At 47.5% G+C, this 18,604-nt stretch overlaps 1 protein-coding gene across 4 annotated transcripts in view; it reads left to right on the forward strand.

Annotated features, from left to right (window-relative positions):
- Slc20a2 (solute carrier family 20 member 2) overlaps nucleotides 1-13,335 on the forward strand; it is a 93,198-nt gene extending 79,863 nt beyond the window's left edge. For 3 of the 4 annotated variants that reach the window (XM_031339254.1, XM_031339253.1, XM_031339256.1), the window contains exons 6-11: nucleotides 223-339; nucleotides 3,181-3,384; nucleotides 3,584-4,175; nucleotides 7,615-7,800; nucleotides 9,166-9,250; nucleotides 11,948-12,121. In XM_031339254.1, coding sequence (XP_031195114.1) covers nucleotides 223-339; nucleotides 3,181-3,384; nucleotides 3,584-4,175; nucleotides 7,615-7,800; nucleotides 9,166-9,250; nucleotides 11,948-12,121 — 1,358 coding nt within the window. Of the gene's footprint in view, nucleotides 1-222; nucleotides 340-3,180; nucleotides 3,385-3,583; nucleotides 4,176-7,614; nucleotides 7,801-9,165; nucleotides 9,251-11,947 lie in introns of all 4 variants that reach the window. The other variant, XM_031339252.1, reaches the window with a different exon arrangement.
- The last annotated feature ends 5,269 nt before the right edge of the window (nucleotides 13,336-18,604 follow it).

The following is an 18,604-nucleotide window of genomic DNA, read 5'->3' on the forward strand; positions in this document are numbered from 1 at the left end:
GGTAGCATTTCAATAATTAATTCCTAACAAGCGGAACTTCACAGGGCATGATATGTCCGAAACACAGCCCTGCTGTCTGTCCCCAGATGTGGACCATGTGTGGTATGGTTTCATTTGCTTGAGGTTTTTGTTACATGCAAACCGAGGTGGCTTGCTCTAGCGTGGAGGAGGAAAAGATGAGTTGCTTTGCAGTACCAACCCTGCCGCTCACTCTGTCCGCAGTGCTCGGCCTGTCGCTCCCCATCTGGGCAATAGCGCTCATATCCTTCGGCGTTGCTCTGCTGTTCGCCTTCTTCGTGTGGCTGTTCGTGTGTCCGTGGATGAGGAGGAAGATAGCAGGTGAGCAGTCTGACTCTTCCACATCGCAAAGCTGTTCTTGATTCTAAGACTTCCCATGGAAACAGACAAGCATCTTTAAGAATAGAGGAACCGGAGGTGACAGTGATGCAAGCTCCCTGAGATGCAAGCTCCCGCCTGCCTCTGGCTCCACACATAGTTCCTTAGTCATTTGTGAACTGTGTGAAGGTCATTGTTTGTTTCCAGGCGTAATCCTAAGTTAACAAATACAGCCAAGTCGGCTTGATAGAAAACATTTACCTTTGGGAAAATGCAAACAATTACCATGAAAGATAGTGCATTCTGGCAAGATTGGCCAAAATTAAAAGACCAAGTCATCCAAATGAGAATAACTTGAATGCTTATAGATTCATGGTGTATTGGCTGCAGAGTGGGCCCGGGAACATGTCAGTTTGAAAATCTATGTAAAGAGCACTAAGATAAATGAAGAGTGAGCCAGAAGACCCAATGTATCCAAGGGGCTGGGTTTTCCCAGGTTGATTTGTAGATGGAACATAAATTTCATTAAAACCCCAGCTACAGGGCTGGAGAGATGGCTCATGGTTAAGAGCAGTCACTGCTTTGTTGTAGGTTCTGAGTTCAAATTCCCAGCACCCACAAGTCAGCTCGCAACTGTCTGATGCCACCTTCTGGCCTGCAGATATACATGCAAAGTACTCATATACAAAAAACTTTAAAAAAATCCCAGCTACATAATAAGTTTGAAGCCAACCTGGGCTGTATGATACCCCATCTCAAAAACAAACAAAATTAATTATTTAACTAATTAAAACAATTTTAAAGAGTCTTTCTATAAATGTTATGCCCTATTTAAAAATTAACTGAAAATGTACCATAAATCTAAATGTTAAAAAAATTTAAAGACATTTTCTTGTGGGTAAGAGCTTTCATAATCTTGGTTAAGCAAAGAGCTTTGTCTGACACCAAATATGGTCCACAGAAGAAATATACAAATTCTACAGCATGAAAATTGGAAACTTGCTCTGTGAAAATATTAGGGAAAATGTAAAAATGTGTATGAAAATATAAGGGAAACTTTGTATCATTAAAATATGTTAAGAGGGCTGGAGAGATGGCTCAGCGGTTAAGAGCACTTACTGCTCTTCCAGAGGTCCTGAGTTCAATTCCCAGCAACCACATGGTGGCTCACAACCATCTGTAATGGGATCTGACACCATCTTCTGGTGTGTCTGAAGACAGCTATAGTATACTCTTATACATACAATAAAATAATTCTTTTTTAAAAAAAGAAAGAAAATATGTTAAGAATTTTTAAAAAATCTAAAACATGAACAACTATTTTTAAATTTATTTTTATTATCTTTAATCATATATCTATATGCATCTCCATGTGGGAGTATGTGCAAAGACCCCTGCAGCAGGAGTTAGAGGCTGTTGGTGAATGCTGGGAGTCAAAATGCGGTCCTCTGGAGGAGCAGTGCAGCTCCGAGCTGCTCTCCAGATAGAGCAAAATACTCAGAGACACAGTTCACCCGAGTAAACATGCCACTGGCCTTTGGAGCCATGCAAGGTTCAATGTCACTAACAATCAAGGAACACAAGATGAAATGATCATCTGAAGTATCACTTCACACCTCTTTGAATGGCTTTTTAACACACTAACACATGCTAACTGGGAGAAGAGAAGCCGCCAGCCAGCCAGAGCCTTCAGCCAGAGCCTTCAGGCAGCTTGGTGGCTCTCAGATTATGTATGCACTAGCCATAAAGATTCTTTGAACCATTCCTAGGTATTTCCCCAGAGAAATAAAAACCTAAGGTCTCACAAAAATATGTTTAAAACACCTTTATTGAAGTCACCCAGGATAGAAACACACACAGAGAGACACCCCCCACACACACAGATTTCCCAGACCAGAATCCTCCCCTAACAGATAGATTATCCACAGAAAATGAAGTGGTGACTCCACACTCTAGAACTCATCAGGAACAACCGATGTCCACTTCTGTGACATGGACGAGTAGCAAAGGCGGTGTGCTGAGAAGCACATTTTACTTACAAAGTTTTCTGAAAAATGCAAAACAGAAAGGTCAAAGATACGACAAGTGGTTGTCTCAAGTGAGGCTGAGCAAAGGGTCTGACTGCCAGGAGTACATGTGGGACTTGGGGACTCCTTATACCCCATTGTCCCCATTGCTGTGGTTCTTGTAAACACAGCCATGCACACATGCATAGTCAGTTAACAGCACCCATACTGAGCCGCTCACAATGCCTGTAACTCCCACTGCAGGGGGATTCTGTAGACACTGCATGCGTACACGCACTCGAGCACGCATACGGATAAATAGAAATAATAAAAGACCTGGAAGAGATGGCTCAGAGGTTAGGAGCACTTGTTACTCTTACAGAGGACAAAGGTTTGGTTCCCATACCAACATGGAAGCTCACAACCATCTGCAACTACAGTTCCAGAGGGCGCGGCCCCAGCTTCCTTGTTTCTTTTGGAGTAAACGGGATCTCTTTGTTTCTTTTGAGCAAAATAAGGTTTACCTGTTTCATAGAATCTGATATGATAAAAGAAGTCTGAGACCAATAATTATTGATGAGGAAAAAAGAGCAAATATACTAGATAAATACCTTTGAAGACAAGCATGACAAACATTCCAGTAACTAGGAGGCTAGTCCTCTGGAAGAGTTGTAGAGTTATAGACTGTCAGGCCTGGAGAGCCTGAGCAATCACATTTAACTGTCTTCTGCTGGTTTTGGATGCAGTCAGAACTGAGATATGTTCACATTCTTAATATTTATTTTAAAAAGAAAAAATGCATTTCCCAAACCTGTGCCTCCCCCTCCTTTCTCTCCAGGCAGATTAGAGAAGGAGAGCGCTCTGTCCCGCGCGTCTGACGAAAGCCTCAGGAAAGTACAAGACACTGAGTCCCCGGGCTTTAAGGAGCTCCCTGGTGCCAAAGCCAGCGATGACAGCGCTGTCCCCCTCACCAGCCTGGCTGGGGAGGCTGCGGGAGCCTCAGAGAGCACGTCAACAGGGAACCACCCCCGGGCTTCCTATGGTAAGGCTAACCTGCAGAGCTTGGGTACACCCCAGAAAACCGCCAGGCCGAGCATGGGGACACAAGTGGCTCCAGATTTCGTGTTGTTTTGTTTTGATGGACAGGGATCCAGCCCAGAGCCTTGCACATGCCCAGCATGTGTTCTTCCACCGAGTGGCATACCCCCACTCCAAATAAGCATCTTCTAAATTCTTTTCAGGACGGGCACTTTCCATGACTCACGGCTCTGCAAAGTCACCCATCTCCAATGGTACATTTGGCTTTGAAGGCCACATGAGGAATGACGGTCACGTTTATCATACTGTACACAAAGACTCGGGGCTCTACAAAGACTTGCTGCACAAAATTCATGTAGACAAGGGCTCCGAGGAGAAACCAGCTCAGGAAAACAACTACAGACTGCTTCGGAGAAACAACAGTTACACCTGCTACACGGCAGCCATCTGTGGCTTGCCAGTACACACCACTTTCAGAGCCTCGGACACCTCCTCTGCCCCCGAGGACAGTGAGAAGCTGGTGGGTGACAGTGTGACCTATTCCAAGAAGAGGCTCCGCTACGACAGCTACTCCAGCTACTGCAACGCAGTGGCTGAGGCCGAGATTGAGGCTGAAGAAGGTGGCGTGGAAATGAGGCTGGCGTCTGAGTTGGCCGACCCTGACCAGCCTCACGAGGACCCCACAGAAGAAGAGAAGGAGGAAAAGGACTCCGCTGAGGTCCACCTGCTCTTCCACTTCCTGCAAGTCCTCACTGCCTGCTTTGGGTCCTTTGCTCATGGTGGCAATGATGTGAGGTGAGTGTCTTTATTCATTCAACAAATATATGATAAGGGTCCACCCTGTGCGGGGATACAAGTCCCTGCCACTAGGCAAAGGGACTGCCATAGACAAGACAGCAAGCATGTAAGTACACGCAGAATGCCAAGAGCTCTGGAAGGGAGCTGCCGCACTAGATCACACAGCCACATGGGGAGGCTCACTGAGCTGAGCCTAAAAGAGTGGAGGGAGCCAGCCACGTGACCACTGCAGGAAGAGCAAACAGATGGCACAAAGGGTGAAGTGGAACAGGCCCGGACTACTCTGCAATGAGCAGGAAACCTTGGACAGGAGAAAGTAGAAACTGTGAATCAAGTCATGTTATGGCCATGTGTAGACATAAAGGAATTGTGTTCTGCCAGGCAGGGTACTGTGCCGCTGGAGTCCGGAGCCTCTGAAGGCTGAGGCAGGGTGTCTGTTTGATCTCAGGAATTAACAGCTAGTGCAGACAATACAGCCAGACCCCCTCTTAAAAATAAGTTGTTCACGGGCTGGAGAGATGGCTCAGCAGTTAAGAACACTTGTTGCTCTTGTAGAGGGCCTGTGTTTCAATATCCAGCACCCACATGGTGGCTCACAGCCATCCTTAACCCCAGTTGCCAGAAATCTAATGCCCTCTTTGGACCTCCATGGGCACCAGGCATGCATATGGTGCACAGACACATATATCAAGAAAATTATACACTTAAAATATACAAGTACTTTTAAACTTGGAACTCACTCTGTAGACCAGGCTGGCCTCTAACTCAGAAATCCGCCTGCCTTTGCCTCCCAAGTACTTGGATTAAAGGCACCGCCACTGCCCGGCTTTAAATTCTTAAGAAAATAAGATTTCAGAAGAAGGAATTTTTCCCTGTGAGAGATGAGAAAGCCACTGTAAGGGATGACAGGCCATGCCATTTAACAGGATCCCTCCCACTTACTCTGCGACTGTCATGAGGGAATGGGAGAGCAGTTATCAACAGAGAATTGGTAAGCAACTAAGACCAGCAGCTCCCTGTTCTCCTAACACTGTTGTCACCCTATAATAGGTGACTGCCTTTCAGCTCCTCTTTTGGGATGGCCTCTAACCATAACATTAGCATTAACATTTCAATTTTGCTATTGTTATGAATAGTAAATATCTGGTTTGTAGATGGTCTTAGGTGACCCTGTGAAAGACCCACAGGTTGAGAACCACTGAATTAGACAGGTATGAAAGAAGGAAGCCTGCTCCAACAATTTTGGCTCTGGCAAATCTGAGAATGAGTTGCCACACTAGCAAGTACAACCCAGAAAGGGCTGGTTCGGGGCTGAGCAGTTAAAGTTCAAGTTAGACAAACCTGTAACATCTAAGTGACAGCCCAGTTAGTGGCCAGCTGAGCACGTCTGAGGTCGGGACCCATCAGGCTGGGTACAGATGAAGGCCTATGCCCCAAAGGCAGTGGCGCTGAGTAGAAATCATGGGAGCTAGGGAAGGGGAGGAAAGAAGCAGAGTGCACACCCTGAGCCCTGTAGCTTCCCGGGGAGCGATGGGAAACATCAGGCAGATGTGTCAAGCCGGGTAGTCAGGAGAACTTCCCAGGCCAGCTCTTGGTGGATATTTAGCAGTGACCTGGCAGCACTTGTGCCTCTCAGGTCTTTGCTCGTTTTTAAATAGTCGATTTCAAAGATGTTTCCAGACATCAAACAAAAGATTGAGTGCCTGTTATTCGTCGGCATCTAAGTTTCCAAACCTAGAGAGATGAATAACAGGAGTATGCTGAGCACAGAAACAGGGACAGGCGTATTGCTGAGAGCAAATGTTGTATATTTAACTTCTTTGGGGTGGGGCTTGAGTTCTGTGAGCCTGGCTTGCCTAGAGTGTGGGAAGCCATGTCCTAACAGCACTGTGGTTACAACAACAAAAACAACCGTGGTGTGTGGCTTTAGCCCCTGAAAGATAGGCAAGACGGTACCCCTTACAAGATTGGCCCAGGGGCACATGGTTCCCATCCATCACCCGCCACTGTCCCCAGAAACACTGGCGATACCGTCGTAATGCAGCAGCAGCAGCAGAGTGATCTCTCTGCGTCTGGGCAGGAGTGCTGCGGGGGCTGCCACCTTTGGGGATTCTGCCTCAGTAAGCCTCGGAGGGCCTCTTGTACAGGGATAGCCTGGAGGCCTTCCCAGGGGGGTGCCTGGCAGGGCACAGAATGAGGAAGTACTTAGGAATCCAGCTGGCATTGTGTTGCCCTCAGTGTGGTAAAGCAGCGGGCGCTCCCTCCACAGACAGCGCTTCGGAAGTTCAAACTCTGGCTAGAGAGATCAGAAGAACATGCACAGAAATTACTATTCCCAAAACACAGTCGGTACCTAAGGTGACAGAGCAACTGCTTACACCCAGGGACCGTCGTGAGGCTTTGAAACAGTGCCATCTGGTTATAAAAAATAGTAATCTGGTAACAGAGTCATCTGGAGAAAAGCTTATCCAGTTCCTGTCAGGACTTAGTACAGATCCGTTTGCAGTTTACCATGATCCTCTTCGGGACAACCGTCTGAGCCAGGCAAGCGGTGTCCTTCAGACATGAGCCCAACGCTAAGAGACGTGAGGTCACCCAGCCTCACACCGAGCAGAGCTGACTTGGAAGCCAGTCCGTGCCGACCCTCCACACACTGTCTACACAGCTGTGCCAACCAGGGTGGGGACTAGCTCTGGAGAGACCACTGAAACCCATATGTCAAAGCTCTGACCAGACAGCCAGAGGCCTAGGGAGCGGTAGTGTCCCGGAGAAAGCACGTGACGGTCTAAGCAGTGTCCGCAGGAGCAACATGGCCACGTGGACTTGGCTTTCTCGTGTGAAGCCAAGAACAGTGTTGTAAGAATCTGTGTCATCAATGGTGGCCGTCACCCCATGGTGTAAGGACCGATTTGTCTGTCCACGCTAGCAGCTAGAGTCAGAAACAGTAGCGGTAGCAGTGGAGATGGGAAGGGATGTGGGGGAAAGGTAAGAGAGAAAGAACTTGATTGTTGGATTTTCTCCCAGTGTTTTTTTAATTGTACTGAACACTACTTAACTCTGCCTAAGATGGTTAAGATGGCCAATTTTCTGCAATGCTGTTTATATTCAGTAAAAGTAATTTATCAGTCTAGTGAGATGGCTCAGCGGATAAGAGCATTGACTGCTCTTCCGAAGGTCCTGAGTTCAAATCCCAGCAACCACATGGTGGCTCACAACCACCCATAATGCAGTCTGACCCCCTCTTCTGGTAAGTCTAAAGACAGCTACAGTGTACTTTTTTATAATAAATAAATCTTTGGAAAAAAAGTAATTTATTACCGTAGATTACATAAGCTACAAATACAATATGATTAGCTGATTTTAAAAACCGAGAAGTCACTATGTGTTGTGTATAGTGCTGTGCCTATGTATAATTGACCTTGTTCTCTCTTGCCAGCAATGCTATTGGTCCCCTTGTGGCTCTGTGGCTGATATACCAACAAGGTGGTGTTACCCAAGAAGCTGCTACTCCAGTCTGGCTGCTCTTTTATGGGGGAGTTGGCATTTGCACGGGCCTCTGGGTCTGGGGCAGAAGAGTGATCCAGACCATGGGGAAGGATCTCACGCCTATCACGCCATCCAGGTGAGGCACACGGATTAGGACTGAGGGCGCAGTGCTTAGTAAGTGGGCCTCACTGCAGAAGTCAGCCTGTCAGAGCCTTCTGCTGCCCTCACCCTCTCACCTTAGAAAGAGCAGAGGGATCCCACCAGCCAGCCTCTTCCTCATCCTCCCTCCCCTTGGCCATCCACACTCGGCAAACTAGGGAGCTGCGGTGGTTCCCAGTCTGTCCACAGTCATTCTAAGGCAGTGTGACACAGGCGCAGACTGGAGCCTGAGGCCTGCCTGCTCCTAAACTCCCTAGTCACGCCCACTCTCCTGCTCTAGTTGGCTTTCTGTGGCCAATACAAAACACCTGAGGTAAGCAGTTTGAAAAGAGGACAGGTTCCTTGTGGCTCACACTTTTCCAGGTCCGTTTCAGTTTGTCCTCCTTCTTCAGGTAGATATTAAAGTGCACATCATGGTGGGGACCTGTGTCACAGGAAATCCAAAGAAAACAGCCAGCAAGCAAAAGCAAACAACAGAAAGGCCAGAGTCCTTCACCCCCTGCGGATACGCCCCAGTGACCCAGACACCCCCTCTTAAAGATTATATCGCCTCCCAAAGAATCTAACACCACCCTAGGGACCCAACTTTGACATACGGGCCTTTGTATGTCAAACCCCAAAACGTGGCACCTGCCTATCCCCAAATGTTCAAGCCCTGAGATCTGTCATCCTCCGGGATCTTTAGGATATGCGCATCTGAAGTGTCCTGTTAGTCATTCTGTGGGGTAGCCTGTGGACGTTGTGTTGAAGGTTTAACTAGCCGATCTCAGCTTACAGAATACAAGCAAACTTCAGAACTCTCTGTTGTAGGGAATCCTTGTTTCTCCGTGTTTCTTTTTGAAACACATTAGGGATTTCTGTTTCCTTTGGTTTCCAATTTTCAGTTCCCCATCCTTAAAATACATCTTAACAAAAGGTTGTTTTAGAGGACTAGATGGAAGAAAAATCTGTCATCTGAAGAGTGCTAAATCGGTCATCTGAAGACTGCTTATTTTTTTGTAATACGTTCTTTCACACATTGTTTAAGATGAGAACCCAGTTTTTCCTTTGCCCCTTTAGAAGTGAGTAATTTATCATCTTACTGCACAGCAGGAATTTCTGACCCAGTTGCACACTTCAGGTTGGAAAACATGTTAGGAAAACAAGGTCATTGGGCGGCAGCTGCGCAGCCTAGTGCCCCGCTGCGAGCAACAGTGTCTTGTTCTCCTAATGGTCATCTGGCTCAGGCAGCCGTCCACAACCAGCTTACAGAATGTTCTGGCAAGACTTCTGCAGCCACGGGGTGTCGGCAAGGCCACACAAAGAGCTCCTGTGACGTTGTCTTCCTGTTCCCCCCACACAGTGGCTTCACTATTGAGCTGGCCTCTGCCTTCACCGTGGTGATCGCCTCCAACATTGGGCTTCCTGTCAGCACCACGCACTGCAAGGTAGGCCTCTGCCAGCCAGAGACCGCCATTCTGAGGGGTGGCAGGTCGGTCCGGCCGCACTCGTGCGTCTGAAAAGCAGCAGCTATACTGTGTGGTTGGTGCAGGGCAGCCAGGCCTGTCCGGCAGCCAGGCCTGTCCGCTCCCCTAGAACCCCCCTCTAATCCTTCCTGATCCGCAGCACGGCACCTGCTGTCGGGGCTGTGCTTTCTCAGCACCAGTGGGAGAGCTTCCACTCGCCCTGCACCCCTCACTGTTCCCACCTGCAAGTCTCTTTTGAAGTTGTGTGTGCACTGAGCCTGACTGCAGGTCCCCATGGCATGTGCCCTCCCTCCGGTTCCTGCCTCTGCGCAGAACTGACCTCAGAGCAGCACAGAAACAGAAGGAAACAAAAATGATTTCAGAGCAGTTCTAAGATGTGGCTGCTTCTGGTTTTCCCTCACATGACGCTCAGGCTGACTCTGTTGCCTTAGAGTGGATTCAGATGAGGGCAGGAGGTAGCTCCTGATGCTGGCATGATGTTATAATGTCCACAGGGTTCAAGTCTATCAGTAAACATCACCATAAAAACCGACTTGACTTGGATCTATGAGACAATCCCCACTGGGCACTGTTGGAAGTGCCACCCACTCACTCACTGCGAGAACAGCTGAGCATACTTCCCCAGCCCCACACATGAGGGAATGGAAGCTGAGAGAGGAAGCGTTCCCACCCAGGGGCTGGCATGGTGCTCTGCCCTGCCCCTCCCTAGTGCTCCAGCTTCAGTGGTTTTTAAAATAATGAAAGGTTCTTGGGAGGCTCATAATGTTAGATGTGTGCCTGGCACAACTGAGGGCCTGAGTTTAGTCCATCATGCCACACAAAAATAAAATACAAATTATCAAAGAAGCACTGGTTCACTGAAATACTTCAACAAAAAACAGGGTGGGTGGGGGCCCATGAGAATTGCCATCTCCCTGTTCATCACTTTTACTCCATGTGGTGGGACTCCCACTGAGGAAGTGCTCTAAAACACTCGCTCTCCCGAGGAAGAGGCAGCTAGCATCTCACCTTTCCATTACATGTATTCATTTACTCTGTGTGTGTGTGCTCACGCGTGCGTGCATGTGTGCATGCACATGGGTTGTGTCTGCACAGCATTCATGTGACGGTCAGAGAACAGCTTGCAGGACTCTGTTCTCCCCTTCCACCATGTAGGTCCCAAGGTTGAACTCAGTTCATCAGCCTTAGATGACAGCTCTGTGAGCGAGCACCTTTACCCACTGAGTCATCTCAGCTGCCCACTTTCTGCCATTTTGTAGGCATAAACAGTCATACCTACCTGGCTTCCCTAGCTGATGTTACCTCTTAGCCGTCTTCTCCACAGTACTGGAAAGTGCTGGAAGATAAGTTACAGCCATAGAGGCAAACTACTGCCTAACAGTTCCAACCTCTCTAGAAGGGGACTTCATTAGGAATATGGAGGCCGGTGAGAGGATCGCAGAGAACATGAATACCCTGTGTTGTGTGGAAATGTCATAATGAAAGCATTATGTATGTGCACACACTGATTGTAAAACTAAACTCTCAAGTCGGACGTGGTGGCGTGAGCCTTTTCCTAGGGCTCAGGAACCAGAGGTAGGGCAGAATTTCTTGAGTGTGAGGCCAGCTTGGTCTATATAGCAAGTTCCAGGCCAGCCTAGGCTACATAGTGAGACCCTGTCTCAAAAAAATTAACTAGCTATAACTAAAGTAAAATAAAATTAAACTTTAATTTTCACCTGGAAGTATAACTTGCCCAATATTTATAGCATAATACAGACATTTTATTAAGAAATTTATATCTAATTTGTAAAAGGCCTTAACAAATATGTGTGTTACTGTTACTAAGGCGCCTACACTAACCACATCATCCATTTTGTTTCCTTGGAACAATTAAGTCGGACAAGGATGAGCTGTTGGCATGAGTGAGTCCTGAACCGGGGACCACAGTGGGATGGTGTGTACAGAAAGGCCAGACGAAGCTAACAGGAAAACTGCCCGCATCCAAGATGAAAATAGAGGAACCTCAAGCAAGCTTGATTATCAATAGCCAGTTAGAAAGTATGTCGAACAGGGCAACACTCATGGAACCCGGGTCCCTGCAAGGGAGCACAATGCTTTTACAATAATTCTAGTAGGAAACAAGGCTGCTGAGATGGCTTGTGGGCCAGGGGGGAGGGGAGGGAGTGCCGCCAAGCCAGGCACACTGAGTGCTAACCCTAGGGACCACATGCTGAAAGAAGAGAAAGGAGTCCCCGAAGTGGTCCTATGGCCTCCACACACGTGCTGTGACATGCACACACCCACATGCATTAAATACATATGAACTTAATTATTTAAAAATTTAAGGAGATGTATATGGTGAAGGTTCAGGCATATGCTCACAGGTAGAAAGGAAGATGGGGGGCAGGGAGCAGACTGGAGAAGAACTACACTCCTCAAACGCAGCCCAGCAGAAATGTTCCCGGCACTTTACAGAATAAAACCAGGTTAAGAGCATTAATTATGAAAACTATAAAATGATCTCCGTAAGAAACTAATGCAGGGCTCGGGTCACATGATGGTACAGGCTGATGGTGTCATAAACGACTACAAGTCGATGTTTGTGAAGGTCTCCCCTCCTCTGAGTCCTCCTTTAAAGTAGACCTCACTCCTACTGCGATGTCTCTGCTCCTCCAGGTGGGCTCCGTGGTGGCCGTGGGCTGGATCCGCTCTCGGAAGGCTGTGGATTGGCGCCTCTTCCGGAACATATTTGTTGCCTGGTTCGTGACTGTGCCTGTGGCTGGACTCTTCAGTGCTGCTATCATGGCTCTCCTCATGTACATATGTGGTCTCTTCTCTTCCAGTCGGTAGACGGCTGTAGGGGTGCCCTGATATGGCTGTGGTTAACTCACACCTCCCACTCCTGCTTTTTCTGACACATGCACACCCCTTCCGGGTGGCTTTGTGCCACCCCTGCTTCCCCAGGCCACAGTTCATCTTCCAGGATTAACCTACCTACTGTACATAGTAGCATACATCACGCCGATGCTCTGCGGGCATGCTGTGCGGTGACTTAGATAAATGTGTCTTGTGTACCTAGGATAGGTAGCATCTATCTTAAGCAAGCTCAGAACGAAAGCGGAGGGTATTGCCTAGACCGCAAGCCTCTGTTAATTGTATATAATGATTTCAGTGGTGGCGAGTGTAGAGTATAAAATCCTTTTTTAAATACACTGTAATATAAGTGAGATACAGTATACGTAATGCAAACCTGGGCAAGTGCTCGGGCCCTTGTGTGACTGCATAACCCTGGGACAGGTGTTCACAAAGTGCTTTCTCTGAAGAATGCGTTCCTGAGCTGTGTCTGAGTTACTATGTAATGTATCACAACTGCTTTTGTAAATACTGTAACTTTAACGGTATGCTTCCCTTACACTTTTTTGATTGGAGAATTTTGGAAAGTACCAAAGAAATAGGGGATAACTTGCCAGTGTTACATCTTCCCGTTGTTTGTCTCCTTTCCCACCGGCCACGACAGTCAACCTGGTGACATCAGCCAGGCGAGCTTGGAACTCAGCCACCCACCAGCAGCAGCCAGGTGGCTGCCACACCAGATACTGGTAAGCTTGTTCAGTGGCCTTTCCCTGTCACCAGCGTGAATGACAGCAATGGGGGTGTAGAGTTAGACACTACATACATATCAAGTCCAACTCCGGTGTTTCTCCCTGCCGTGCCCTGCGACCTGCGACCTGAAAAGCAGGATTCTTGTTGCCTACATTAAAGCCAGTGAGGCTCTTGATGGGCTTGGATGCTGCAAACTCAGGGCGTAGCGGGAAGTACTGGCGAGAACACTGGGCTTGGGGGTTTTAGAGGCCTTTTCTCTGTAGAACATCCGAGGTTCTCCTGTGGAGCCGCTATTCTCTTCTGACGGTGGGAGAGAGTCAGGATGACTAAAATGTTAAGAGCCTGAAACCATGGAAATGCTGCTAATATTTTTATATTGACATACATTTTCACGGTACTTCATTGTAATTTTTTCATTAATCAAGCATATTAAATTTATAATAAAAAAGTGCCCCTCAAAAGCTTACTTCTGGCGTCTTTTTCTTTCAGAGTTTTCACAAAAATAAAAACTATACAATTTGGCTACTTGTAGTTTCCCCTACATCTTACTACAATTCTGTGTTTGTGCAGAACCAGTACACAAAACTAGAAAGGGAAAGAGTGACACACACCTCTGTCAGCAGACAGGAACATATTCATCCATCCACCATGATGAGAATGTCCGGTCAGGACCATGGTAAAGGGAAGACCACATTCCCGTGTGGAGCTCCCCCGCTTGGCTCTTCGTTTCTGCTGGCTCCCACCGGGGACCTGGTCTTTTCTCGAGCTGGGACACTCAGAGCAAAACCTTCACATTCCACACTGTGGCAGCAATGTCACCTAACAGCTGGATGAGTAATGGATGAGAACCATTATCCAGGTGTGCGGGTTTCACTGCCACTGCCACGTCTGAAACCCTCTCCTAAAATGGCACCTGCCACGTCTGAAACCCTCTCCTAAAATGGCACCTTGCCTTCCGAGTTTGATAAAGCCTCAGGAAACTCGGCCTCCTCTCAGATTTATTGGTGAGAAAACAATAGCACGTGTGAGGCAAACACTCTGCAGGCCAGACAGCCTGTTGCTCTCAGGCAGCGGTCGGTCTGTGCCCCAGAAGGGCCGCCTGAGCCCTAGCAGGCAGACTGCAGAAGCTGGGTCCCAGTCAATGAAGGACTCTGGTAAGGCCATGGTTCCCCAGCGTCCAGGAAGGGACTCAACCCTCCCAACCACACCCCCAACACACACACACGCACACACACACACACACACACACACACACACACACACACACACACACCTGCCTCTTATCTGACAGCAGATGGCTACTTTGTACGTCATCCCAGGAGAAGAGGGAAAAAGCCTGCTCCAAAAGGCAACTTTAATGGCTGTGTGTGATGAGCGAGCTAAGCAAAGAGAGCTCCTGTGTCCCGGACATCTTCGTGTGTAGTCAGACAAACTTCCCATGCAAAGGACCGAGAAAGCCATGCTCAGAAGAAGAGCCTCGTGCCTCGTTTACTCTGAACTGTACCCCGGTGGGTCTCAAGTGCAAGTTGCAGCCCCTTGGAGAACAAACAGCCCTTCTCCACAGAGACCACCTAGGACCCTCGGAAAACACAGATCTTATTTACGTTATGATTCACAGCAGTCCAAGAACGGTTAGGAAGTAACAGCAGAAATGTTATGAGGAACTGTGTTAGAGTCGCAGCACAAGGAAGGTTGAGAACCACTGCTCTAAACACAGACTTCAACGGGGAATTCTTAAGTCCTCTCCTCTCAGGCCACGGAAGAGTCCATCCCAGAAGCTGGGTGTGGTGACACAGAGTTTCAAATCTAGCTCTCAGGAGGCCAAGGTAGGTAGATCTCTGCAAGTTCCAGGCCAGCATAATCTCCATGGCACAGAGCCAGGTGAGGGAGCTGCCACAATCGAATTTCGCTAGTATTTCAAACTAACGAGGGTAGTGTGAATATGGATCCATTGGCACTTGGTTGCGGCCTTCTAAGGGAAAAACCACTTCCTCTAGGTCAAAGGAATAGAACTGAGTTCCACTTCTGATCACCTCCAACATTAGAATGTCACAGGCTGTTTCCTCCTGAAAGACTTAATCAAGCTGGACCCCCCTCGGGAAAGCTGACTTTCCTGAGGGTGTCTGTGGGGCTTTGAAAATGAAAATGACCCCCAATAGGCTCTTAGCGAGTGACAGTATTGGGAGATGCGACCTGGAGAAGGTGTGGCCTTGTTGGAGGAAGTACTTCACTGAGGGTGGCTTTTGAGGTTTCAAAAGCCCATACCAGGCCCCGTGTCACTCTCCCTGCTAACTGCCCGTCCAGACATAGCTCTCAGGTCCTTCTCCACACCATGTCTACTGTGTGCCTCCATGCTTCCTGCCATGATAGAACTATAAGCCAGCCCCAATTAAATGTCTTCCTTTATAAGAGTTGCTGTGGTCATGGCGTCTCTCCACAGCAATAGAAAACTTCCTAAGGCGATGGGAGGAGTAATTATCGCCTTAATGAGACGATATTCCTCTCAGAAGTCTCTCTCCCAATGCAGTCACTTTTAGGTCTTCACTAGCATGCCTGCCCAACTTCTCTTGAGTTCTAACTCAAAAAGTCATTTTCTCTTTTCAGACGCCAGCCTTATTAAAATGGTCCACAAGCTTCCTTCTGGGTCTATTTTAAAATCAATTTATTGGGAGTCTAAGAAACCATAAATGAGAAGCCCAATTTCCCTGGTAACATTCCTGTATCAGGGCACTTGGTTATAATAGACTTGAGGCAAGGAACCAAGACAACAAGAATAAGGAGCCAGAGAGCTGCTAATCATCCTTACTGTTCTCACAGAGGACCAAGTTTGCATCCTAGTATCTGCATTAGCCCTATAATGCAAATGCCTATAACGCCAGCTCCAAGGGAAGCCCTTCTTGCTTCCACAGATAGCTGTGTATACATCTTTTAAAAATCAAGTCTATTTTTTTGTTTGTTTGTTTTTTGTTTTTTTTTTTTTTTTGCTTTTTTTCAAAATTATTTTATTTACATTCCAGTTGTTGTCCTCCCCTCTCAGTCCCCCTCCCACAGTTCTTCATCCCATCCCTCCTCCCCCTTGCCTCTGAGAGGGTGCTCTTGCCCACACCAGGCCTCCCCCTTCCCTGGGGCCTCAAGTCTCTCAAGGATTAAGCCTATTTTCTCCCACTGAAACCTGACCAAGCAGACCTCTGCTGTATTTATGCCAGGGGCCTTGGCCTAGTCTGTGTATGCTCCTGGTTGGTAGCTCACTCTCTGGGAGCTCTCTGGGGTCTGGGTAAGTTGAGACTGCTGGTCTTCCTATGGGGTCACCCTCTCCTTCAGCTTCTTCAATCCTTCCCCTAATTCAACCACAGGGGTCCCAGACTTCAGTCCAATAGTTAGCTGTAAGTATCTGCTTCTGTCTCAGTCAGCTGCTGGTAGAGCCTCTCAGAGGACAGCCATGCCAGGCTCCTGTCTGTAAGCACACCATAGCATCAGTAATAGTGTCAGGCCTTGGTGCCCTCCCAGGAGATGGATCCCAGGTTAGGCCAGTCATTGGACCACCTTTCCTTCAGTCTCTTCCCTGAAGGTTTTAGACAGGAATAATTCAGGGTCAGCAGTTTTAACTGTAGGTTAGTTGCCATGTCCTTGCCCGAGGCCCTGTCTATCTACTGGAGGTGGACTCTTTGAGTTCCCTCTCCACGATGTTGGGCATTTTGGCTAAGGTCACCCCCATTGAGTCCTTAGAGTCGCTCACCTCTTCTGATAGTTTCCAGAGGGTCCCACTGTTTTTAAGATCTTTATAACAAAATAAAGACAAACATTTAACTCGAGGAGGCAAAGTAGCTGCTAGCCTGGTCTACAAGAGGAAATTCCAAGACAGTCGGCGCTGTAGAGAGGCCCTGTGTTTTGGGGACTTCTGTGGGTTTTTTGTTTTGTTTTTTAAACATTTATTTATTTTATGTATACGAGTACACTGTATCTGTCTTCAGACACACCAGCAGAGGGCATCAGATCCCATTACAGATGGTTGTGAGCCACCATGTGGTTGCTGGAAATTAAACTCAGGACCTTCTGGAAGAACAGTCAGTGCTCTTAACCACTGAGCCATCCCTCCAGCCCTCTTTTCTTTTTTCTTTTTCTTTTTTCTTTTTTTTGTTTTGTTTTGTTCAAAGAAAGAAAAAAAGTAACCTGTGGTGTGGCACACACCTTTAATCCCAGCTCTTGAGAGGCCGAGGCAGGCCACTCTGGTCTATATAGAAGCCCCAGGACGGCCAACAAGGTGCATAGTGAGACTCTTTGTTTCAAAAAGAGAAAAATAATTTAATCTCAGAAAGGTAATTGCCTGCACAGGTGACCTAGGAATAAGGCTGCAGGTGTGTAAGAATGTGGAAGGAAGTCCAAGAAGGAAAGGGGGTTGGTTCAGTCACCCTCTACAAAGAAAGCATGGGAGAGCAAGCGATTCTAAGTCAGTGGTTCTCAGCCTGGGGGTCATGATCCCTTAGGGGTTAAATGGCCCTTTCTTCCACAGGGGTTACATCTCAGCTATCTTTCATAGCCGATATTTACATTATGATTCATAACAACAGCAAAATTACAGTTCTGAAGTAGCAATGAAAAGAATTTTATGGTTGGGGGTCATCACCACATGAGGAACTGTATTAAAGAGCCGAAGCATTAGGAAGGGTGAGAACCACTAATGTTCTAAGTAATGTGTTTCAGACATAATCGAGGGCCAGGAGTTCTTGTTGGACTGAAACCTGCTTAAACAGCAAAAGGAAGTTTTGCTTAGAGTGGGATGGAGAATTTGTCTTTCCCAATGTGCCATTTCCTGAACCAGTCTCTGAATTTGGAAATGTCAAACTATACGGAGTAAGGGAAGGGGAGTAAGGGCAGGAGACGGGGTCCAGGAAAAGGGACTGGATGAGCTCAAGAGCAGAAGGGCTAGGACAGTGGGTGTTTATCTTTGGTTGGTACCATAGCGGCACCTAGTGGGATCAAGTTTAATTGTAACTACAACATCTTTTTAGACCCTTTAAACTTCATAGAAATCACTTTGCAAAATGCTAATAATGCTCTCATAGTTCAGAGTCGAATGGAACGACAGGAATTATGCTTCTCTGATGATCACAGGGAATTGTGGGAGGTTGCTTTCAGACACCCTCTTTACTGAGAAGCCAAGCCAAACAAAGGCTTGTCTTAGTTCGCCTTTAAGCTAACATCCAGTACCATCAAGTGCCAAGTCTTCAATGACTTGGCCACTGAAGGCAGAAAGACAAAGGCCTCTACAGACCACGAGGCTTTAGAAAGAAAATTCAGGGCGATGTTCATCTGAGCAGGAGCTCTGGGGAAAAGCCCACCAGTGGTTGAGTGAGGTCAGAGACGTTTGCAAAGGGTAGAAAGTTGACCCAAGCTCCAAGCACTATACGGATATGGAAGGATTCAGTTTGGGGAAATGGTAACCCGGTGTCTACACAAGACCCAAGGAGAGAGTTCTGCCAGGCACTTTGAAGCACAGGTCTGGAGAGGTCTACTGGAGTTCTTTCCTTTAGCAGAAATTTGCCCTAATTAATAGACTAGATAATAGAAACGACAAGAAACCACCCGCTGGGCGAAAAGGAGGTGGGCCTTCCGGTCCTAAAAAGAAAGAGGGGACAAGGGAGGGAGAGTCTCTTTGTATGGTGAGGAAAGGAAACAAGATGTAGACCGGGAAGGGAACTGTTACATCTGGTTGCGGATTCTGCCACCAGA

Source organism: Mastomys coucha, unplaced genomic scaffold (assembly GCF_008632895.1).
Source record: "Mastomys coucha isolate ucsf_1 unplaced genomic scaffold, UCSF_Mcou_1 pScaffold22, whole genome shotgun sequence".
Lineage (NCBI taxonomy): Eukaryota > Metazoa > Chordata > Mammalia > Rodentia > Muridae > Mastomys > Mastomys coucha.